A 25,889-nucleotide genomic window follows, 5' to 3' on the forward strand; every position below is an offset into this window, starting at 1 on the left:
CGGTTAACTGGTCGTTCCGGTAGGTTAACCGGTTAACCTCTTGCATCCCTACTATTTACTGAAAATTTCAATTTCAGCACTCATATTTTATTTGTTCTCTTGCAAATAATGTGCATTTGGAGAGAAATGGCTACAACTTTCCTTCATTTTGGGAAGTTTTCGGACAGCAATTACCGTAAACGGAACAAATAAGATTACAATAATAACTTCGATTGATGTAGCATGAAACTTAAGAAACCAGTTTAAATGTTTTCCAACTACAGAAATAAGCCCAACATGAATATTTCATTCAATCAAAATTTGAGTGCATTTCAAAAAAAATAATTTGATTTAAACTCGGGATGTCAACAATTCCAACAATGTAATCTGGATGTTTGTATGATGTGTGCAAATACTATCAGGATATCAGTTCCAAGGCATGAAAAATAAGAACCAACCCCTGCAGATCTCAGCTTGGCAGTATAGTCGGCACACAGCTTCTCAACGACCTTGTGCTGGCTCATGAACTCATCCTGGAGGGCCTGGGGGTCAGCCATCGGACCCACTGCAACCATAGAGACACCATTGCAACACATCACCATGGAAACTGCTGGGTGAGCATTTTAGCATTGTTTTCTGATAACAAATAACATAAATCAATAGTATTTATGTCACAATGGGGAGCACAAACATCGTAACTGAATAATAATAATATAATTATAGTGATCATGACTAAAATCACCACACTTTTTAAGTATTTATTTATTGAAACAATGGTCAATAAAAATAACTACATGAAAGTCAGTACAGTTCCTGAATTACTTAATGATTTGTTCTTCCATTATTATTTATGTTGGCTTTTGAAGTTGATCAGACAAACAATCTGTGCAGCATGCAAGAAGCAAAAATGCAAACTCCAAAATAGAAATCTACAAGTCACTACAATCTCACTACGTTTAAAACAAGTAGCTCAGTTCAGCAAATACATTCAGGCCTTTTCCTCTGGCGTATCAATGCGCCTGTGAAATAGACCCATTCCCAAACAGAAATTGTTAAATAAATTCTCAATATGAAAAACAAGAGCTGTGTTCGTGAAACACAATGCCCCCTACTGCGCCGCTTTGAAGCCATATATTTGACCTTTGACCCTGAAAGATGACCTTGACCTTTAACCACTCAAAATGTGCAGCTCCATGAGATACACATGCGTGCCAAATATCGAGTTGCTATCTTCAATATTGCAAAATGTGACCTTGACCTTGAAGGATGACCTTGACCTTTCACCACTCAAACTGTGCAGCTCCATGAGATACGCATGCATGCCAAATATCCAGATGCTATCTTCAATATTGCAATATTTGACCTTTGACCTTGAAGGATGACCTTGACCTATCACCACTCAAAATGTGCAGGTCCATGAGATACACATGCGTGCCAAATATCAAGTTGCTATCTTCAATATTGAAAAAATTTGACCTTTGACCTTGATGGATGACCTTGACTTTGACATTTCACCACTCAAAATGTGCAGCTCCATGAGATACGCCATCATGCCAAATATCGAGTTGCTATCTTCAATATTGCAAAATTTGACCTTTGACCTTGAAGGATGACCTTGACCCTTCACCACTCAAAATGTGCAGCTCCATGAGATATGCATGAATGCCAAATATTGAGTTGCTATTTTCAATATTGCAATATTTGACCTTTGACCTTGAAGGATGACCATGACCTTTCACCACTCAAAATGTGCAGCTCCATGAGATACACATGCATGTCAAATATCAAGTTGCTATCTTCAATATTACAAAAGTTATGGGCAATGTTAAAGTTTTCGGACGGACATACAAACGGACTGACGGACGGACAGACTTACTGACGAACAGACAGACGGACAGACTGAAAGAAAAAACTATATGCCACCCTTCGGGGGCATAAAAAAGTTATGGCGAATGTTAGTTTTGGGACGGACGGACGGATGCCATATATTTGACCTTCGACCTTGAAGGATGACCTTGACCTTTCACCTTTCAAAATGTGCAGCTCCATGAGATACACATGCATGCCAAATATCAAGTTGCTATCTTCAATATTGAAAAAGTTATGGCCAATGTTAAAGTTTTCGGACGGACAGACAGACGCCATATATTTGACATTTGACCTTGAAGGATGACCTTGACCTTCATCTTTCATCACTCAAAATGTGCAGCTCCATGAGATACACATGCATTCCAAATATCAAGTTGCTATCTTCAATATTGAAAAAGTTATGGCCAATGTTAAAGTTTTCAGACGGACAGACAGACGCCATATATTACACATTTGACCTTGGAGGATGACCTTGACCTTCACCTTTCACCACTCAAAATGTGCAGCTCCATTAGATGCACATGCATGCCAAAGAGTTATATTAAATAGTTTTTCCCAAATCAGTGGACTTTTTTGGCAAAAAAAATCCCAGTCCCAAAATTGCTTTTTCCCCCCAAAATGGCCAGGAATAGACCTGGTCGACATTCATTCTTCTTTAATTCACAAACAAAAAAGATGAAAAAAATGATTGACTTTAAATTTAGACAACAGACAAAGGCATTTAATAAAGGCTCATTTTAATTGCATATTGCCAAGTCATTTTTGAGTGTAAACTTTGCACAATTTCCCTGCTATGCACTGTTCTTTAGTCATTTACGATTCTTAGATCACAACAGCTGTCATGCAAAAATGGGTCTTGTGCAATATTCCGCAAGTGTAGCTCCATACCAGACTGTACATTTGTGCAGTTGTGTCAGGAGCTTCCATGTTCGCTGTAAACTCAGGCAAGGTTTTGTGGTCTAATCAACGGACAGGTAGCTCCTGACCAGACTATGTGGATGCGCTGGGTGGTATGGAGCTATGCTGATGCAAGACCCATTATCCCATGATGTGACTCATACCATAGTTACAATAAAATAACTAGAATGCCTGTACATGCAAAATAAGCCATTCTCAAGCCATTCATGAGTTTCATAGAGAGCTGACATGCTCTAGACAAATGCAGGTAGAACAATACATGAACAATATTTAAATACATTTCATAATTATTATACTACCATGAATATTATATGCAGTTTAAAGTTTATTTATCACTTAGCAGGATAGTTGGCTGCAACAATTTAAACAGCAATGTTTTGAATATTTAAGAACAACTGCAGTGTCCATTTTGCCCCGTAGCTGCTTTTTTTCACTGTGGAGGTACTTTTCTGTTAATTTTGGTTCATGAAACCTACATTTGTACCAGACATACTGTTTATTTTCCATTGGACAGTTAAGAGTACAAAATGGCACTTTGTGATCAGGTGAGCTAAAAACAACAACATGACGATCACATAGATGAATAAGTAACACAATTAAATGCATGGATCAAAAAATGCTACTATGCTTTTATTGAAGAGAGTGAAAAAAACTGGTTGTGTTTTGTCAGCTAAGACTGCTGACGATGTCCAATTATTTAAGCTGACAGAATGATAGAACTGGTTCAAACCTATGTACGCTGCCCTAGATATGTCATCCATGAGTGACAGTAAAATCTAATTCCCTTGCAATGATGATGATAATCACAGTCTCTATTAATGTGTTCTTTTTCACAGATCTGTGTTTCGTTTCACACAGGTCATCCATATGACAGGTCAGGACCCAGTAGTATAAATCATATTGATATAAACTACACTACAAAACTGGATCAAAATGTAACGCTGAAGTAGGATATGTAACTAAATAAGGAACACTTGACCAAAAATAGCTGCTTTTAAAGGTAACTGAATACTACAAGATAAAATAAGACTTGAAAGAACATTCCCATAAAACATCAAGGAATAAAGACGAAAACACTAGAAGATACAAGGAATGTCATCAGCAAACATCACATAAAATAACATGTTTACAACACAAAAAGAAATAAGACAGTGATCAAGTAATTTTAACAGGACTGGTACTGTTCTGTTGAGGTTTTTGAAAACCTTCACTGAATTAGTTGTTAAATGAGCAAATTAACCTTTCGAAACATATTTTTGAATATGTTAAAGAAAAGTTTTTCAGCAAATAATTATTCACATCAACATTTTTTTTAACTAACATATGCACAAACTAATAATTATTGACTAAACAAATATAAGAGCTACTTATGATTTTCTTATTTTGGTTGGTTATTAAAGGTATTCACCTTTACTTATAACCATAGCAAAAGAGCAAAAGGCTCTAGCGTGCTCACCTGAGACCCCAAGGAACTTAAATACATGGGATGTTCAAAAAGTTTCACAACAAACTTACAAGGAAAACTGTCACAACAACTGGTTGCAAAAATTTGTAAACTACATCATCAGTCATTTAAAAAATCAGTCCAGATATATACCATTTGTTAATATTCTCAGCAAGTTTTGCCATGAGCGGGTAAAAATGTGACTTCTGGAGTATTTAAATGGTTTAATTAAGCAACAAGGAAAACTGACCTGCCTTATGCAATGTTTTTCAAACGACAGAAACCATATCTCACTTAAGTGTTATGAAGATTATGCAAACAAACATGACTTTTTTTATACCATTTGGACACATGTTCCAACCAAGTTTATAATAAGATTGGTCTGTATAGACTGCTAACAAGCTTTTTGTTTATTTGTACAACCAAACCCAGTTTAGTATGTGGCCAAACAATTATAAGGACAAATGTTCTCACAAAATTTCATAAAGATTGGGCAATACATGTGCCCTATAGGGTGTTCACAATCTTTTTGATTTTATTTTGCCTAATTACCTAGTTTTTACAACACACGACCCTGTTTTGATCCCCCACCCATTACACATTTCATTAACATAGATTGGGCAAAAAATTTGGCCTTCTAGACCCCATTTGACTCAGTTTTGAACTTGGCTGAGACATCATAGGGACATTTGTGTGTTTTGTTTAACTTGGCTCAGGTGAGCTAAGAACATACCACAGAAAATCTAGTATGGCAATAAAATTATATCTTAAACTTATATCACCCAACATTTCTAGCATTAGGGCAAAGAACCCTTAGACACTCCCTAAGACCCCAAGGCATTAAACTGTTTTGAGCAGGTAGTATTGCAAAGGTTTCACAATTGACGTATGAGTAAAACTGTCCCAACACCTGACTGCCATGATTTTAATAACCAACCATTATTTTCAAACTCAACTCATGCTTTGTCACAGACGTGACGAATACCCCCACATGCCGCATGGACACAGAATATTTTGCATGTTGTCTTCACAAAAAAGGGCGGACAACATGCTCAATGTTTAAAACGCACTAAGTGACCTTGTGACCTAGTTTTTGACCCGGCATGACCCATATTCTAACTTGACCTAGACATCATCTAGATACAACTTCTGACTAAGTTTGGTGAAGATCGGATGAAAACTACTTGAACTAGAGATCGGACACCATGCTCAATGTTTAAAACGCACTAAGTGACCCAGTGACCTAGTGTTTGACCTGCCATGACACATGTTCAAACTTGGCCTTGACATGATCTAGATACAACTTCTGACCAAGTTTGGTGAAGCTCGGATGAAAACTACTTGAATTAGAGAGCGGACCCCACCCTCAATGTTTAAAACACACTTAAGTGACCCCGGGACCTAGTTTTTGACCAGGCATGACCCATATTCGAACTTGACCTAGACATCATCTGGATACAATATCCGACTAAGTTTGGTGAAGATCGAATGAAAACAACTTGAATTATTAGAGAGCGGACACTTAATACGGACTGACAGACAGACCGACCAACAGACCGACCGACAGACAAGCTCACTCCTATATACCCCCTTAACTTCGTTTGTGGGGGTATAACAAATGTTTTGATCAAGTTCACAATGAGTGGTGTAAACAAGAGATGTGTTCGTGAGAAACACAATGCCCCCTACTGCGCCGCTTTGAAATAAAATTTCTATTTATCATTTGGCAGGTCTAGAAATCATCTCCCTTTAAAGCTTATTACTTCCCTTGGATTTTGTCCAATCCAACCGGGGGGTGGGGGTCTGAAGACAGTCAAAAATGACCAAGTCAGACATCACTGACAACCAAGGCCTGTGGTTTATCAAAGAGATCATAGCCAGAGTTCATCATGTATCTATGGACATAAGTCCACAGGTATGTAATGAACCCTACCATTCACAAATTAACACAGGACAGAAATGATAATTATATCATTTAAAAAAAAACTTTGACAAATCAATCATTTGAGTTATAAATAATCAAAATAAAAAATATGTACAGTAACTGTGAAAAGAACTTAAATTCTTGGTAAGGAAATATATAATCTGAGATTTAAAATTATATAAATTACTTCCTTTGAAAATAATTGTCTCTAACAAATCTTTATTTTAAGTAGCAAATAATTAAAAGCCACTAACTTGACTGTAGATTCACCACTCAAAATGAGCAGCTCCATGAGATACACATGCATGCCAATTATCAAGTTGCTATGTTCAATATTGAATAATTATCTCCCTTTAAAGCTTATTACTTCCCTTGGATTTGTATTTTTGACCTTAGACCTTGAAGGATGACCTTGACCTTTTACCACAATGTGTTTTTAGAAACACAATGCCGCCTACTGCGCCGCTTTGATTTATTTAACAAAAATATATAATTTGGCAGGTCAGATAATTATGTCCATTTATAGCTTATTACTTCCCTTGGATTTGTTTTTTCAACCCCTTGACCTAGTTTTTGACCCGGCATGACCCATATTCAAATTTGACCTAGATAATGTCTAGATACAACTTGTGACCAAGTTTCGTAAAGATCGGATGAAAACTATTTGAATTAGAGAGCGGACACGAAAAGTGTGACAGACAGACAGTGCGAAAACTATATACCCCCTTTTCTTCGAAAGGGGGCATAAAAAGAGTGACTTTATGAGTGTTCAACTGGTTTTATTAAAGCCAGGAAAACTGCCAAGCCTCATATTGACCATGTTTTGCAATGAACAGGAACCATATCTCACTTGTCTAAAACAATAATTACAATGAAATTACCGCAAGTTCATGAATATTGCCGAACAAACATGAATTATGGAATGATAAGCATTTTCTATAGTTTGACAAAGTGATCTAGAATTTGACCGAACATGACCTAGTTTCAAACAAGGCTTAGATATGATTGACAACAATCTTCTGACCAAGTGTCATGAAGACTGGGCATTAAATGTGGCCTCTTCAGTTTCACAACCTTTTTCCTTTATTTGACCTTGTGACCTATGTCTTGACCCACATGACAGTTTCAAACTCAACTGAGATTTTCATGAAGATTGATATACAAATGTGGCCACTAGAGTATCAGCACGCTTTTCCTTTTATATGACCAAGTGACTTTAATTTTGATCCCACGTGTTTTAACCAAGCCCAGACCCAGTGTCAATGTCAGTCAAGTTTTCACTGGCACAAATGTTCTAAACAAGTTTTATGAAGATTGGGCATTCAATGTTGCCTCTATTGAGTTTTTGCAAGCTTTTTATTTTATTTGATCTTAAGACAGAGTTTATAACCCATGTGACCAAGTTGCGAACTCAACAGAGATATCATTGGGAAATTTGTTTTATTCAGGTTTCATAAAGAGGGCCTCATGAATGTTTGAAAGGCAAATGTTGACAACAAATGATGGACAAAAGTCAACCAAAAAAGCTCCCCATGGGCATGTTCTCATGTGAGACAGAAATGAATCCATGGCATGCAACGAACAAGACAGGATATTTACCCAGACATCCTTGAGAGGCCAAAATAAAAGTGCACTGTTTAAGTATTCAAATCAGTTTTATCAACATGTATCAACATGTTCCAGTATTTAGCAACAAATAAATAGTTTACCTTTTCTACAAACAAATTGGACACGATAACAATGGCCTAGATGAAAGAATGAATGAGAACAAATTATCAATATATAACCCACTATTCTAAATACAGGCAGGCAATTAAGGCTAAGTCCCTAAAGATGAAAACTAACGGGAGTATGATATATCTTTACAAAATCCATATAATGTATCTGTTGTAAATGTAGCCACTCAGCAATTGTTTGCATTGGATGACCCATTCTCCTTCAGGCCTCATTTCATCATGATCACTAGACTAAACCAGTCATTATCTGTTGAAAAATTCAAGATCACCTGATGTTTATTCCAATTTTATCAGTAAACAACCATTTGAGGGAGGATTAAGGTTAACAATAAAAAAAATCGAGCCAAATTTTGTGTACCATTACAAAAGGTTACACACCAGGTATAAGGTGATGGTTTAAATTGAGATCAGATTCAATTGAATACATAAGCGGCAAGATGTTGCTTTTTTTAAATTAATGTATGTTTTATTTGACATAGTGAAATGAACAATTAAAGCAACACTTGACAGTTAACTCTGTTGGACTGTGCAGGCTGTCATGAAATTATCAAGCCAAATCATAAACTTTTATTAAGCATGAAGGTAGGCGGAAATGAAAAAATACTTGCTTATACAGCACTTTTTTTGAAAATTACTGTTCATGGTGCAATTAATGCTGCTTGCCGAATAATGATGTAAAAAATACTAAACAAGCATCTAGAACTAATGGAAATAAGCACACTTATACAAATAAAGAAGTGCATGGAAAAAATCACTGAACAAACATAATCAAATACTAAAGGGAATAATTACAAAATAATGCTTTTGGCTAATAGTGCTAGCACTAATGTTAACAAGCAACTACTGGGGGTCAAAGACTATAAGACTAGAGACATGTCAAAGGATGGGGATGTCATAATGATGCAATAAACATGAAAAATGATACAACTGAGGAAACATTCGACTAAAAAATAATTGAAGGAGAGACTTTCTTTAAAACAGAAAACACTTTAAAGAAGAAATTATTTAAAAAAAAATCTTGCAGCACAAATTTAAAATCTTCCCCACACTTTTCAGGGTTCATACAAACATTTCCCAACAGAATTCAACCACTTTTTCAGCACTTTTCATGAAGTGAGTCCTGATTTCCAAGAGTGAGGCTCAAATGTTATTGATTCAAATGTTTTGGCACATAATCAGGAAAGTCCTTGTGCAATTAACCCTTTCCCACTCAGAAGCAAAGTGAAAATGGCCAAACAGTAGCTTGCAGTTTGTTCAGGTTTTATGCTGTTTGCTGCTCATCAGTATGTTAGGGTTGGAAATGAAGCCTTTTAAACTTGAATATATTAAGAAAGCACTTAAATATAATTTGATTTTGTAAAGGACTTTAAATGCGTCAAAGTGCGTTTCTGCGTGGTAAAGGGTTATTTAGTATCAAACAGCCAGCCAGTGCACTTCACCACTACATAGTGACCTGCAGATAGGAGAGAATTTATGCCTAGCGTTTAGAAAAAAGGCCTTGGCAAACAGCGTAGACCCAGAGGAGACGCCGCATGATGCGGCGTCTCATCAGGGTCTGCGCTGTTTGCTTAAAGGAATTTCTGTAAGAAATGTTCTAAATATAGAAATAAATATCCTAGACATCCCTAATTTTGGAAATAAATTGATCCAATTTAGAAGGATGGGAGAGTCCACTAGGCATAAATGGGTTAAAGACAACCATCCAGGCAATAATTTACAGGAGAATACAATCAAAAGATAGTATAGCTAATATAATATGATACATGGATCAGCACATGTGAAAATGAGGGGGTAAAATGATTGACAAAACATATCGTCGCTGTCGTTCTCAAACCTCGTAGCTACAAAATTCCAACTATTCGGGAGAGAGAAAAAACCGTCTCATTTTTTTATAACGATGTTTTAGAAATTGAAATTCTGTAAAAATACCAAACAAATGAAGCTGCAAAATACGGTATAAGCCATAGACGCGTAAGTCATGCTGATAAGTCATACTGACGGTCAGACATGGTAGCTACGATATTTTGTCACCACAGTTTTGTCATTTTTATGAGGTACGACAATTCGTCCTGATAGGAAACCTCGTAGTTGCAAATTTTTTTTTTTATAAAAACGTTTTTGTCAAATTTGTCCAAACGAAACGACGTACCTATAGGTGAAATGGCGTCGCTACGACTTTTCGCCGGGAAAAAAGCCAACAATCATTCTACAACATTTCGTCACGTGGCTTTTCTAGGGCTCTGATTGGCGTAGAGCTACGAGATATAGCACAAAACACGCGCCAGACTTAATATATTCGGAAAAGACGAAAAAAATATTTTGAAAATTTTGGAGCTACGAGGTTTGAGAACGACAGCGACGATATGTGAAGTAATATTTGTTATACATGATATACAGGATTAAAGAATTTGCAATAAATAGCATAACATTTTACATTTGCATTCACAATTTTTACATTTAATTTAAAAAGGTGAGATTTTTCTTTCCTGGTTCACTTTTTAAGTATTAACAAGAGGACAATGATTTTGGACCGAATTGACAACAATTGTAATGCTTTTAATGAAGAAACCCAGAGTAAAAACATTAACCTCGATGATATTCAAAATAACAACTCATTTAGTAACTGTTGGTCCCATAGAGGTACAGGCCGATCATATGGGACATGCTGTCTGTACCACTCACAACTGGTACTAACTGTTGAAAGGCAGGCTGATATAAGTTTTGGACAAACTTATTGTATACATCAAAATAGGTTTAACATTTTGCAGGATCAATATTACAGATGCTGAATATATACATAAGAGCCGGAATATCAGATGATTGTTTACGAAAAAGTGTATACTTATAAATAAAACATTCCAATGAATATATAAATATCACAAAAATGTCTATAATGTAAACATACAATACAGGTAAAATAGAGACCTAAAAAATAACACAGATCAGATTGACAAAATCTTGGTGAAATACAGTCTGAAAAATCCAGCCAGTCATACAGGCTAAACAAACAGAATATCCGATAAATCCAGCATACTCTTATGCATCATCATGTAAACAACTGTTTTTTCTCAACACAGGGCTCAACATTAACGGTTGTCCTACTGCCCCTGGCAAGTAAAAGTTGGGTCCGGGCAAGTTACTTTATAATCTAGTTGTCCGCCCGGGCAAGTGCAAAAAAGAACAAAGCATTTAATTTAGACTTTAATTAGACTTTAATTGCTGTAATCATTTTGTTAAATGTGCAAAAATAAAAAAGGTTTTGTGGTGTATCATTTTGATCTCTATTAAAAAATATGAGGTTAACAGTTCATGTGATATTTAATGTTTGGGCAAATGGCTTTACATTCAGGGCAAGTAGATTTTCTAAGTACTTGCCCAGCAGGGCAAGTTGGTATTTAGGTTAATGTTGAGCCCTGCAACATCCAAACTAGCTTGTCCAAAAGCAAGACTATTCATCTAGAAAATTGCCCCATACACCCACACCTTATGTTTGTGATGAAACTAAAATTATTTTTTTTTAAACTTGAATACTTTATTTTTTTATTTTGAATGATTCTAATTGCAACATTGAGTTAAGCTGGATGAAACCAGGAATGCAGCAATATGCATTATTATGTAGAAGGGTGTGAATAGTATTTATAGTTAACAAGCTTAAAAGAGAAAGACACAATCAAGCCACATTAACAATCAAACCAGAAGAGTGGCAACTTACCTGATTGGACACAGTAAGGTTTAACACACCTATATCACTTACCCAGCTTAAACACTAGAAACAAATTGTGGGGAAAGAAAACAGAATTAATGATTAAGTGAGTTAACATGATATTTATGAACCAGCATGCAAACAACACTAACACATGTGTCAAATAACTAAAAAAAATCTACAAACATGAAATACAAACAGAATCATAAACTTATGAGTACAGAACAAATCACATGAAACTTATACTCTTAATGTCATCTAATTGCTCAAGGGCAGTATTAACCCTTTGCATGCTGGGTAATTTGTCTTCTGCTAAAATGTCGTCTGCTGAATTTCTAAAATAAGCATTTTCTTCATTTTTTTTCAAAGAATACTATCAGAATAGCAAACAGTTTGCAAAGGCCTTTAAAATTCGGCTCCAGCGCTTTAAGGGTTAATACAAAACTATTGGTAACATTCAACTATGAAGGCAATTTCCTTCAGTGGCTAGAATGATTCAGTTAAAACAGAAATTAGTGAAGTTGCATTGAAGCAGTCTTGTGTGACCAGTAGGATTTCCAACACGATTGGCACCATTAAAAAGGCGGGTAATAGTTGGCAATATCAATGGAAAAAGAGCTAAAATTGGAAAGCCGTTGACAATACTAGTGGAATTACCCTGGAAAGCAGTAGACAATATAAAAGAAACAATTGCTAAGTATGGAAAGCAGTTGATAATATCAATCAAACATTCGTTGAGAATGGAAAGCAGTTAACAATATCAATGATATGATGGCATAACAAAGGCACCGCATAACGGGTGCCACGCTCGGCTTCGGGTGCAGTTTTGAATAAATGAAAGCTTGTCAGAATTTTTTATTTTTTTTAGAGGTCACAGTGACCTTGACCTTTGACCTAGTGACCCCAAAATGGACGTGGCTTGTAGAACTCATCAAGGTGCATCTACATATGAAGTTTCAAAGTTGTAGGTGGAAGCACTTTGATTTTAGAGCCAATGTACAGGTTTTAGCATGACGCTGACGGCGGACAGCAGACAGCAAGCTGGCTTTGACAATGCCTCGGGTTTTCTCTGAAACGCCGAGCTAAAAATTGAAATCAGTTGACAATTTCAATGATGCAAGGGCAAAAAATGGAAAGAAGTTGAAAATATCAATGATACAAGGGCAACAAGATGCGTTTGTGAAACACAATGTCCCCCTATATGACATTTGACCTTGAAGGATGACCTTGACCTTGACCCTTCACCACTCAAAATGTGCAGCTCCATGAGATACACATGCATTTCAAATATAAAATTGCTAGCTTCAATATAGCAGAAGTGACATTACATGAGCAATTTTGACCCATATATTTGACCTTGAAGGATGACCTTGACCTTTCACCACTCAAAATGTGCAGCTCCATGAGATACACATGCATGCCAAATATCAAGTTGCTATCTTCAATATTGCAAAAGTATTCATAAAATAAGCGATTTGGGCCACATATATTTGACCTCTGACCTTGAAGGATGACCTTGACCTTTTACAACTCAAAATGTGCTGCTCCATGAGATACACATGCATGCCAAATATCAAGTTGCTATCTTCAATATTGCAAAAGTACTCATAAAATGAGCGATTTTGTCCACATAATTTTAACCTCTGACTTTGAAGAATGACCTTGACCTTGACCTCTCAAAATGTGCAGCTCAATGAGATACACATGCATGCCAAATATCAAGTTGCTATCTTGAATATTGAAATACTGCAAAAGTGTACATTACATGAGCGATTTTGACCCATATATTTGACCTTTGACCTTGAAGGATGACCTTGACCTTTCATCACTCAAAATGTGCAGCTCCATGAGATACATATGCATGCCAAATATCAAGTTGCTATCTTCAATATTGCAAAAGTTATTGCAAATGTTAAAGTTGGCGCAAACCAACCAACAGACCAACCAACCAACAGACCAACAGACAGGGTAAAAACACTATGTCCCCCACTACTATAGTGGGGGACATAAAAAAAGGAAAGCAATAGAAAATATCCATGATACAAGGGCACACAAATGTAAAGCAGCTGACAATATCAATCATAAAAGGGCTAAGAATGTAAAGTAGTTGACAATATCAATGAAACAATGGCTAATGATGGAAAGGAGTTGCCCTTTTCTAATTTTGCCTTAAAAACTTTATAGAGCTATATGATAATAGCATACATCACTTTATAGCAAAAAATGTAACATGCAAAAACAGGTTAATACCTTTTAAAAATAAACCCAACAAAAACATTAAATTAATATACACAGTTTTGTGATTTTTTTCAAATGTTCAATAATTATTTTCCCACAAATTACCAAATTACCTGTAATTTACAACCAGAAAAGAGTAGGAAAATAATGTGTTATTTTCCAGATAAAAGTGTCGCTTGTGGTCTGTTTGTATTCTCTGTTTGCAAGTGTAATACCATTTTTGACGATGCTGGAACAGCGTCGTCTAAGGTTTGATAACCAGTAAAAAAAATCTACACAATGGGGTCCTATGTAAAAGACCGAGCCAGTCCGATTGAGATAACTCGATTTTTCAGTTACTTCCCTTGGCATTTGCCACTGCGTAGGAGATTGCTCGTTGATTTTCATTGATAACATCCTCCTAGCAGAGTTGTCGTTCGTGTTGATAAAGGTAAATATTAATAGAACAGCATATCCTGGGGAAACAGATTCAATAAGTGTATCAGAACGTTAATTTCAAATTAGTAATTTTACATCCATTTTATTTTTATGGACCAATGAAACAACTATATATTTACTCTATTTTGTTTGATATTTGTTCTCGATTTAGTAAATAAATTGCGAATAAAAACATGTAATATGAACTTTTTACGTGATCACAAAACTAAAGAATGCGAACAATTTCGAACCTGCAAATTGTAAACGCTGCACTGCTATGATATATATAGATAAAACAACATTTCTTCGCGTAATTGTCCGTCCCGCTAGCGCAGTGGTAAGGATGTTAGCTTTTTCACCTTTACGACACCGGTTCGATTCCCGCTCCCGGCGCAATGTTAAATTTTGTCTGTTTTGTGGTCACCATTCCGGACAGGTGTTTTTTTCCGGATAATCTCATCCCATCCCCCCCCCCCCCCCCCCCCCCCCGCAGCATATGACCATATAAAAAATTAAAAAGTATTTCAGTACAAAACAAATAGCTGGAAATTGCATTGCATCATTCAAAATTCGTCCCAACTGTCGTCAATCTAATCTTATTAGGTAGGAGTGTTGGACACACTCCGGGTCCCAACATTATACAGCCTCAGCGCGGAGGTAACTCATTACCTTGGAAAAACACAAATACACAGACTGGGTGCAGCCTAGGCGCGTATAGACTCAAACAAGGCAACAAACTCAAGTGCGGGCACAATCATTTAAAATTTACATATTGAATACGATATTCTAACAGAAATTACACAACCACCTAAGTGTACATACCATGTTTGATATTTCGTTCGATTGTTAGATTTCAGCATATACATGTATAAGGTCATTTCGCTATTAGTTAACTTATCCATGTGTTCGTGGGCGAACTCGGATAGTCAAGTGCTCATACGATTGAGCTCACATGGTCCGGCTATGTGCTCATACCTACTTTCGAGAATCACCATGAAGGTATTGCCATACTTAATGAACAAGAATGTGACCCGCCTCCCAGTTTCGCTCAATGGGTCAAGTTACCCACGGGTACTACTTCCCCGTACCCCTAAACTTTTTTTCGTACCAAAAATGTTTCGTACGCAATTTTTTTTTCGTACCAAATTTTTTTTCGTACCCAAAATTTTCGTACCCAATTTTTTTATCGTACCCAAATGTTCGTATCAACATGCACAATTGTGGTGATATAGATAGACTTAAATTGATGTTTTATATCCATCCTCTTCAAAAGCATCGTCACACCAGTACTGTCAGTACTTTGATTTTTAAATATAATTCACATATTGTTATTAAAAAACTACCTAATTAAATGTGAAACATGGAATAAAAATTTCCAATCATCTATTCCTTCACCAGTTAACAACATTATGTACACACCAGACCTTTGGACCTGTTCTACCCATCACCTATACTTGGGTATATATACCCATAACAACTTGTATATATAGGATCTGGCACGAGTTGTCATATCATACCATATTTTATTAAACGAGTTCAGGAATTTTGTTAGTAAGCTAGCCTTTGGCGAGCTTACTAACAAATTTCCTGGACTAGTTTAATAAAATATGGTATGATATGACGAGTGTCAGATCTTTTTTATCACATGCTTTTAAATGAGCAAATTAAATAAATATTTACATAATAATGATAAATCCCGAATGTTGTTTACATTTCGTGACGTCATTTGACGTTGCAACGTCATTTCAGCAAAATAATAAAATGCGATTGGTCAATAAACGAAAACTAAGCCAATGAAAACGCTTAAAAATTTTGTATTACACATGTGTAATATAAAACAAGAGGGCCTGAAAGGCCCAAAGTTGCTCACCTGAGATAACAAGATATTATTGGGACAAATCTTCTGACCAAGTTTCATGAAGATCAGAAAATAAATGTGACCTCTAGAGTGTTAACAAGGTTTTACTATAACCATATAAGGAAAAATGCCCCGCCCCCTGGCAGCCATGTTTTTCAACCAACCGGCATCATTTTTTAACTCGTCCAAGATATTATCGGGATGAATCTTCTGACCAAGTTTCATGAAGATCGGACAGTAAATGTGGCCTCTAAAGTGTTAACAAGATTTTACTATAGCCATATAAGGAAAAATGCCCCGCCCCTTGGAAGCCATGTTTTTCAAGCAAAGGTTACCATTTTTGAACTCATCCAAGATATCAGCGGGAAAAATCTTCTGAGCAAGTTTCATGAAGATCGAAAAATTAATGTGGCCTCTAGAGTGTTAACAAGGTTTTACTATAGCCATATAAGGAAAAATGCCTCGCCCCCTTTGCGGCCATGTTTTTCAACCAACCGGCATCATTTTCGAACTCGTCCAAGATATTATTGGGATGAATCTTCTGACCAAGTTTTATGAAGATCAGACAATAAATGTGGCCTCTAGAGTGTTAACAAGATTTTACTATAGCCATATATAACCATATAAGGAAAAATGCCCCGCCCCTTGGCAGCCATGTTTTTCAAGCAAACGTAACCATTTTTCAAACTCATCCAAGATATTATTGAAACCAATCTTCTGACCAAATTTCATGAAGATTTGAAAATAAATGTGGCCTCTAGAGAGTTAACAAGTCAAATGTTGACGCCGCACAACGGACGACGGACAAAAAGCGATCACAAATATGTAAAAATATGTAATGGTTGTATTAAATGGGAAACAGGGTATAGCATGTGATAAATTAAGATATCATGATTTCACTTAAAAACCTATTGAACAAACAATACACAACATAAAACAAATTTGGATCAACAATTCTCAAAACTTGGCAACCTCATCTTACACGACTCATTTTGAGATTTTGGACGACCAGCTTGATGTCTCATCATTAAAGTTTTATCATACATAATTGCTTATTTATTAATCCCTTTGCTGATATATATAAGAAACAATCAAGATTTTTTTAATTTTATTTTTTAACAAAATATAATTATTCTTTTTGAGTGGATTAATTTTGTACCAGTAGTATGCTCATGGCATAAAGTTTCTTGTCATGCTTGAGAGACTTTAAGAAAAGATTCAACTAGCAAGAAAAGATTCAACTAGCCAGAAAAGATTCAACTAGCCAGAAAGATTCAACTAGCAAGAAAATATTCAACTAGCCAGAAAAGATTCAACTAGCAAGAAAGATTCAACTAGCAAGAAAAGATTCAACTAGCAAGAAAAGATCTTTGCAAGAGAAATAAACAAAAGACAAAATTTTAAGCCATGGCAATAAATTTGCTAAGGCAAGTTTTATATATTATCAGCAAATAAATAGAATTGAATACTATGAGTAGAGAAATAATTTTTACAAGAATAAATAACACAGCAATACAAAAAACAATAATTGTGTGTCAAATATATAATATGCAGGCTAACATCTATATTTATCTACAGGCAACAACAACGATTATATCAGCTCTCTGACTCAACAATTAAAGCAACAGAAATCTTGCCCCAGCTATAAGCAAACACAAAATGTGGAACAGGAAAGTTCCAGGTTAAACAATCTCTGAACTACTGGTACAGGTTTTCTTCTTAAGGCAAATCCATTTAGCACATTGTCAGGCATGATACAATCAAAATGAAAGTACCATGTTGGTTAATATCCAAAATTATTCAAAAGAATGCCTTTAAAGTATTAACAATTGTCATCTATCTTTTAACATTCCATTCATAGTAAGTTTATAGTAATTGAATGACAAGATGTTAATCTCCAATGTATATCAGCTGCTCTCTGGGAAATATGGACTTTAACCAGTTGCATGCTGGGAAATTTGTCATCTGCTAAAATGTTGTCTGCTGAATTTTAAAAATTAGCATTTTCTTCGATTTTTTTCAAAGAATACTATCAGAATAGCAAACAGTTTGGATCCTGATGAGAAGCCACGTTTTGTGGCGTCTCATCTGGATCCAAACTGTTTGCAACGGCCTTTAAAATTCGGTTCCAGCGCTGTAAGGGTTAATGCATGTGCGTAAAATGTTGACCAAGATAAGCTTGTGCTATTCTGCACAGGCTAATCAGGGTGGTCACTTTCTGCTTTTATGGAATTTTCCGTTTAAAGAAAGTCTTTTGTCGATGAAAATCAAGTCTAGGCGGAAAGTGTTGCCCATGATTAGCCTGTGCAAACTGCAAAGGCTTATATGGGATGATAGTTTACGCACATGCATAAGGACTGGTTTTCTGAGAGCACAGATGATATATTAACAAGATATTTCAATTCTAGAGGCGTATGGGGCAGTAGTTCTCAGATGGTTCTTGTATCAACTGACTAAATAGTAAAACAACACATCTACAGATATATCGAACAAACACCTTCCCTCCACTCACCCATACTAAACACTTGAAAAAGAAGAAAAAGACGGATGAAAGCATAATAATCAATAACATACAAACAGATTTCACAGGCTACACCAATAAAAAACATCATACATGACAATAACTAGCCTTGAAGAATCTACTCGACCACTCGCATATGCGAATGAAGTTGACGGTCGGGCGAGTAAAGTGTGATAAATACTCGACAGACGGGGCGAGTGCTGTTTTTCAAGTTGAGAAATATAAATTCAGATCCAAAACTCCTGCCACATTGATACAAATTGCGAACAATTTTTCGAACGAACATCAAATAGGTTTAGTACACAAAGAAACTGCACTTAACAAGGTCACAGTATAATAAATAACAAGGTCACAGTATACTAAATACTCAATTCATGTAGGGCTGTACTTTCTAAAAAAAATTTTTTTTTTTTTTCAGAAAGAACTATCTCATAATCATGATAAATATATATCAAATCTATTTCATAAACAACTAACAAAGTTTATAACTATAATTTATATTAATTTTATCGATTTAAAAGATCCCAATTAGACTCAAAATGGCTAAGAAAACTGAGACTGTGCATGAAGGCTGAACTGTCTGAAACTAATTTTGAAAAAATCATTGATATATATTTTAATTTTAAGAAAAAGGACAAAGACATTTAGCTGTCAATATTATATTCATACAAACATGTGTATTAATATAATAAATATCATTACATATAAACAAGTGAATTTTAATTTTCCCCTTTTCCTAAAAAACAACGCATTTTTCCCCTTTGTACGGGCCCCGCCACCATTCCCCTATAAGTGAAAAAACACACTGTTAAACTAATGTTCGGGTTTTATCCTTTGGAGATAGTGGTAGGGCATGAATAGGTGTTCACCACTGAATCCCTGAAATATGGTAAACTTAGAGACTAGAGTATAGCATTGCACTGCAAAAAGGTTACATTCCACTAAGAAAAGGTCTGAAAAAAAAGTTTTAAAAACAGTCGATTTTGATTAACGTCAAGTTCTTTTTTTATTTGAACATAACATATCTTTTTTATTGCATAAATCATCTCCCCTTAGAATGGCCTTTAAGAAAAGGTATGGTTATGGGGGTCTCTATGTGCAAAATGTTGCATTTATTTTTTGCTTAAAGTTGTCGCTTTTACATTGATTTATATAGGGAAACTATTTAGTATATTATGACCACAAACACTAATGACATTTAGAGTGACTTTCCTTTATCCATTACGACAATTTACGTTATATAGCATGCGCTTAACGAACATTATCAGGAACCGCAAACTACACATTCTAATCCAACTCCGTAGACGCTTATTTCTATTTTAACATGTTTTCGCGACCACCGCAAATGAACTAGTATTGCGATGGATAATTAAGCAATCAAAATTAACAATATTCGCAGGGCGAGTAGATTAAAGTGAAGGGCGAGTGGATTGTCAGGCCTACTCGCCCTGCAGGGCGAGTGGCTCTGGAAAAATTCTTCAAGGCCTGCAATAACATGATCTTATTTCATAACAAATCAAGAAAAATTGCAAGGCCATGAAACCAGATTTTTATCGTTAAAGACATTAATTAAAATAATTGTGCAATCCCATACTAGATCTGTATGTTAACTACCAACACAAAAACTTCCAGAGCAAAACCTCCATTAAAACTTTAATTATAGACAAGTTTTTTCATTTAAAGCAACAGTGACCATGGCCGCTTCCAACTGGTCCCTAATGCAATCTCAGGCTTTGCTTCCATGTAAGCTACCAACAAAGGGACTTTTTTTAACTATTTTAGTACCTGTGACTTTGACCCTAACCAAATCAGATCCAAATGAACTGCCATGCTAGCTATGCATATAAGCAACCTACCAAGAAATTCAAGGAAATTTCATTGCAATACCTCAATCCAAACTCTAAATATTTCATGAAAATGTAGCAAGGTATTTAATTCTATTCATCAATTATCCTAATACTTATTATGATGGATGAGAGATTGTCAGTGTCAAATTAGTATGCGTGAGTGAATCAGTGGTGAGATGTTTTAACTAATTACATAACTTTTTTGTGAATTGAAATAATTTCCATGTGTACTATCTTTGTTACTTCAAGTTGTCTGTGACCACAAACAAAGACACATCTATAACTTTCTGTTGTAGACCAAGTATTATATTATAGTGAAGATATTATATGTTTCCTGGTGAGTCATTTTATAATTTTAATTTTATTTACTTGTATTATTGTTAATATTGAAATAATTATATTATTTCAATTATGTTGTATTGTTACAATTATCTGGTTTATAATTCATCATAATTGTTAAAATACTTTATGTAATTATATTTCAGACCATCATGACATAATAAATAAACCAATGAAAATCTTAATGCATTTATGGTCATCAATATTACAAGAACCCAGCTACAAATGCCGCTTCAAGTTTGGGCGCCATTGTCGCCAGGTGGTAAAAAGTGTGCAGCCAGTCCGGGACTCCATCCCGGGACCTCCTGCTTACAAGGCAATGTGCCCCATGTGTAATCCAACCCTAGATCTTAATGCAACCCGACTATATCCCCACTTGGCCAAGTTCCATTTATATCAGTCAATGTCAACTAAAGGTATCAACCAGAAACCACTTGTTTGAGGCCGTCTTCTATACCCTAATCTATAATAACCAGGATTTTAAACTTTGTTGAACACTTGGTAAACAAACTTGCAGCTGTTAAAGTGTATTAATAGCATCAAGTAAGAAATGCAAACACTGTTCACCATAAAACTACACTCATAATATTTTCTATAAGTTAAATTACATACACTGTAACTCCAATATAACGCGCTCCATTATAACGCTGAATCCAATATAATGCGGACGGTACTTGGATCCCATTTTTTCTCCAACCTTCCATTTGATTTCTGATTCAAATCCGTAATATGCAACTTCATGTATTTTCAGACAATTCAAAGATGCTGGCAATCACATGTTGATTGCTTTATTCAATTGTCCGTTGAACCGATTATAATCGCCTCGACGTTGAACAACACCGACAGCTAATTGGTGTTAATCTGTTGTGTAATGTCAATAAAGGTGTGAAAAACTCGCGTGTCAGTGTTTATTACATGTATTCCTCATCAGAGCGGTTCAGTGCGATAATTTCCATAAGTTAAGTGCAAGCGGGATAGTTATACAATTAAAGTAATTCAAAACGATTGAAACATTCTTACTTTGATATGGTTGCAGTTTGACTATATTAAATGAGCGGCTGTGAAATATACTGCATACTGTATAAAACAACTTTTTCTGTCATTTCATTATAATTCTAGTATTATGTCATTTAATCTTTCAGTCCGTGTATAAGAAATTAAATAATGCAGACGATTTATTTACATGCGAACGCAGTGTACCGGTAATTGTTAACAGAGTTTCACTTTCATTTTCGCGCGGTATCAGAAAGTCCCCGGGAAACACGTTTTTTGCATGCGTATGACGCAATAAAACAATTTTTGTACACGAGTCGTATTGCATTCAATCTAAATTTAAAGTCGCTCGTCCAATGAAAGCTCTGCCCCATAATGCACTGTACTCTTAACACTTCTGAAAATGGCATATATTCTTAAACATATATCGTCATTATTGTTTAAGATTATTATTTTTTAAGTGATGTTGCAATTTATTGGATTATCGGATAAATGTGCACATAAGAAAAGCGGTATGTATATTGTTATCGATACGATTCGGTTTATATGCATGTATTTGCGTCAACACAGCATGGCAATATACATGACCTATATTATAGGCTATTCTATACCTGTTTTTTTTTTATAGCGCCCTGCGGTAAATGAGCTCAAATCCTATAACGCGGATCCGTTATAACGCTGTTTCGCGGCTTGGACCCCATTGACCGCGCTATATTGGAGTTACTGTGTAGCATCAAATAATATTAAGTATCTGCCCTTTTTGCCCTTTCATACTGCCTAATGTATGTTGAACTATCAACTTCAGTCATATTTGAGAACAAACATTCTATTGTCTAGAAGTATATGAACATACTATACAGGAAGACAATGAGACTCAGTGTAAGCAACATCAGGCATAATGCAAATCATATTTAAATGTCTTGAATTAATTAACACAAATCATATTTAAATGTCTTGAATTAATTAACACAAGACAGTTTAAGTAATAGGCTTTGCTTAGTTTATTTATTTTTTAATGAACAAACAAAGAATTCATAGTTTGCTTTTTTTATTGCGTTAATTACAGGTTCATTCAAGCGTGTATCGGTACATCACACATTTTTGAACTCGTTGGTCAAAGTACAACCTTGAAGTAACTTTCTGTCAAATAAATTAAGCATTTACAATTATTTAAAATGCAGTGCAAACATGTATAACTGTAATTTATACTATATTTATACTATACGGCATGGTATTTTACAAATGCGTGCTATTACCAGTAGTCGTTGATACAATTGACGCTATTTTCGGACACTTCCATTTTCGACTCTAAGTTTTCGGACACCTTTTTTTTGTTAATATTTTTCTTATCTAAGTTTTCGGACACGAAAAAAAGTAATTACGGTACATAGCATTTTTGAAGACTATGATTGTTGTAAAAAAGCATGTGTATTTTGCCTATTACATATTACTAGAAAATACATACATTGAGCAAAATGTTTCACAAAGTTTTTTATATTACTTGTGATACATAGCATCTGTGAAGACAATAGTTGGTGTGAAATGAATATGTTTGAATTAGTTTCAAACAATATTTAAAAGTTTGCAAAAATGGTGTAATGTTACACAGGTCAATAAAGGTTATAATACAAATATACAAAAAAGAAAGAAAAAAGGGGTTTTTGATGCTTTAAGGTAGGTGTTCATATGTAATTGAGTATGTGTAAAGATGTTTTTAGGGTAGGTGTATTAATTGGGCAAAAAATGCGCCCAGCGAGTATTAAATATATGTAGTTTGTTTTGTGTTGTTGCGATTAATTCCTCGAGTTTAATTCTAGCATTAAAAAATGGTACAAAAATTTATACTATTGGTGTTGTTTTCTCCTGTTTGTATTTAAAGATAAAATATTTAGCCAACAATACTATGAAGTTAATGACATGTGAATTGTTAGCATCAGCTAGAGTCAAATTACAAAAAGATATAGTTGCATAATATAGCTCCAAGTTAACCTTTCTAACTTGTCGTAAATAAAGTTTTTTATATCCATCCAAAACGTGAATAGAATGACAATCCCAGAATAAGTGAATATTCGTTTCTGTGTGCATATTACAAAAATCACATAATGTTTATGGAACGAGATTGCATTTATGGAGGAAAGAATTGTTTGGTAAAATGTGCATTAGGTATTTATATCGGAAGTTTCTAAGTTTGGTGTCAATAGTTAAATTTGATTGGTTGGTTGAAGATGGTTCTTTTGGTTAATGTTTTGATTATTCAGAGTTTCTTTCCATTTATCAAATTGTTTGAACACTTCTGGTTTTTGTTTTAGTATAAGTGATTTATATACCATTTTGCAAGCTTTTGTATTTTTTGTTATTTCGTAAAGCTTGTATTGCGGTGTTGTATAAATAATATCGTTTTCTTTTAGTCTATGTTTCCATTCAACAGGTATGCTTATTACAATTTGATGGTATTTTATAAAGTCTGCTTTATCTATTTCATTAGGGTTTGTTATATCTTGAAAACATATATATATTGATTTAAACAAGTTTCAAAAGCATGAATTTTTCCGGGAATATTTAATGACATTATTTCTACGGGATCATTGCTAAATTCTATTCCTAAGGTTTAAGCATGGTTGGATCTCCAGATAAATTCATTGTGTTTGCAAAATTCAATTTAACTATTTTTAAGTGCTCCTAGCTAAAGGATTTTACATTTATGCCTGTTTAATGTTAGTCCGGATATTACTGAAAATTCTTCTATGATTTTTATTAATGTTTCGAATGATGTTCGAGAACCATCAAGTTTGAAAGAGGCATCATCAGCAAAAAGCGACGGTTTTTATTCTACATTATTAATTGTTATTCTTTTGACTTGTGTGTTAAGTTCAATGTCTATCGACATCAATTCAATGCAAATAATGAAAAGGTAAGGAGATAAAGGACATCCTTGTCTGACCCCTCTTTGTGTACTGAAAAAATCTGAAAAATGACCATTATTTGTAACGCGTGATGTTGCATCTTTATCAAATAGCATTACCCACTGTAAGGTATGCTCACTAAATCCGAAATGGCGGAGGCATTTAAACATAAATCCATGATCCAGACTGTCGAAGGCTTTATTAAAATCTGAAAAAAATAGGAGACCATTTTCATTACTTTCATCCATTAGTTCAATAATTTCATGCAAAAGTCTTACGTTTTCGCCAATATATCTTCCTTTAATAAATCCTGTTTCATTTATACTGATTATATCATTTAAACAAGGGCTGTTTGTAAAACATGCATGCCCCCCATATGGGCTCTCCGTTGTAGTGACAGCCATTGTGTGAATATGTTTTTTGTCACTGTGACCTTGACCTTTGACCTAGTGACCTGAAAATCAATAGGGGTCATCTGCCAGTCATGATCAATGTACCTATGAAGTTTCATGATCCTAGGAATAAGCGTTCTTCAGTTATCATCCGGAAACCATTTTACTATTTCGGGTCACCGTGAACTTGACCTTTGACCTAGTGACCTCAAAATCGATAGAGGTCATCTGCGAGTCATGATCAATGTACCTATGAAGTTTCATGATCCTAGGCATAAGCGTTCTTGAGTTATCATCCGGAAACCATTTTACTATTTCGGGTCACCATGACCTTGACCTTTGACCTAGTGACCTCAAAATCAATAGGGGTCATCTGCAAGTCATGATCAATGTACCTATGAAGTTTCATGATCGTAGCCATTAGCGTTCTTGAGTTATCATCCGGAAACCATTTTACTATTTCAGGTCACCATGACCTTGACCTTTGATATAGTGACCTGAAAATCAATAGGGGTCAACTGCGAGTCATGATCAATCTACCTATCAAGTTTCATGATCCTAGGCATATGCGTTCTTGAGTTATTATCCGGAAACCATTTTACTATTTCGGGTCACCGTGACCTTGACCTTTGAGCTAGTGACCTGAAAATCAATAGGGGTCATCTGCGAGTCATGATCAATGTACCTATGAAGTTTCATGATCCTAGGCATAAGCGTTCTTGAGTTATCATCCGGAAACCATTTTACTATTTCGGGTCACCGTGACCTTGACCTTTGACCTAGTGACCTCAAAATCAATAGGGGTCAT

General features: G+C 35.1%; 1 protein-coding gene and 2 long non-coding RNA genes across 3 annotated transcripts in view; 2 read left to right on the forward strand and 1 right to left on the reverse strand.

The window, feature by feature from the left end:
- The window catches only part of LOC127881714 (uncharacterized), a 515,289-nt gene that overhangs the window by 306,114 nt on the left and 183,286 nt on the right, over positions 1–25,889 (forward strand). The window lies entirely within an intron of this gene.
- LOC127881722 (uncharacterized) overlaps positions 1–25,889 on the forward strand; it is a 264,293-nt gene that overhangs the window by 196,605 nt on the left and 41,799 nt on the right. The window lies entirely within an intron of this gene.
- The window catches only part of LOC127881696 (universal stress protein YxiE-like), a 44,720-nt gene that overhangs the window by 4,320 nt on the left and 14,511 nt on the right, over positions 1–25,889 (reverse strand). The window contains exon 3 of the mRNA XM_052429802.1: positions 438–544. Within this exon, the coding sequence (XP_052285762.1) occupies positions 438–544 (107 nt within the window). The remainder of the gene's footprint in view (positions 1–437; positions 545–25,889) is intronic.

This window comes from Dreissena polymorpha, chromosome 5 (assembly GCF_020536995.1).
Source record: "Dreissena polymorpha isolate Duluth1 chromosome 5, UMN_Dpol_1.0, whole genome shotgun sequence".
NCBI classification, from domain to species: domain Eukaryota; kingdom Metazoa; phylum Mollusca; class Bivalvia; order Myida; family Dreissenidae; genus Dreissena; species Dreissena polymorpha.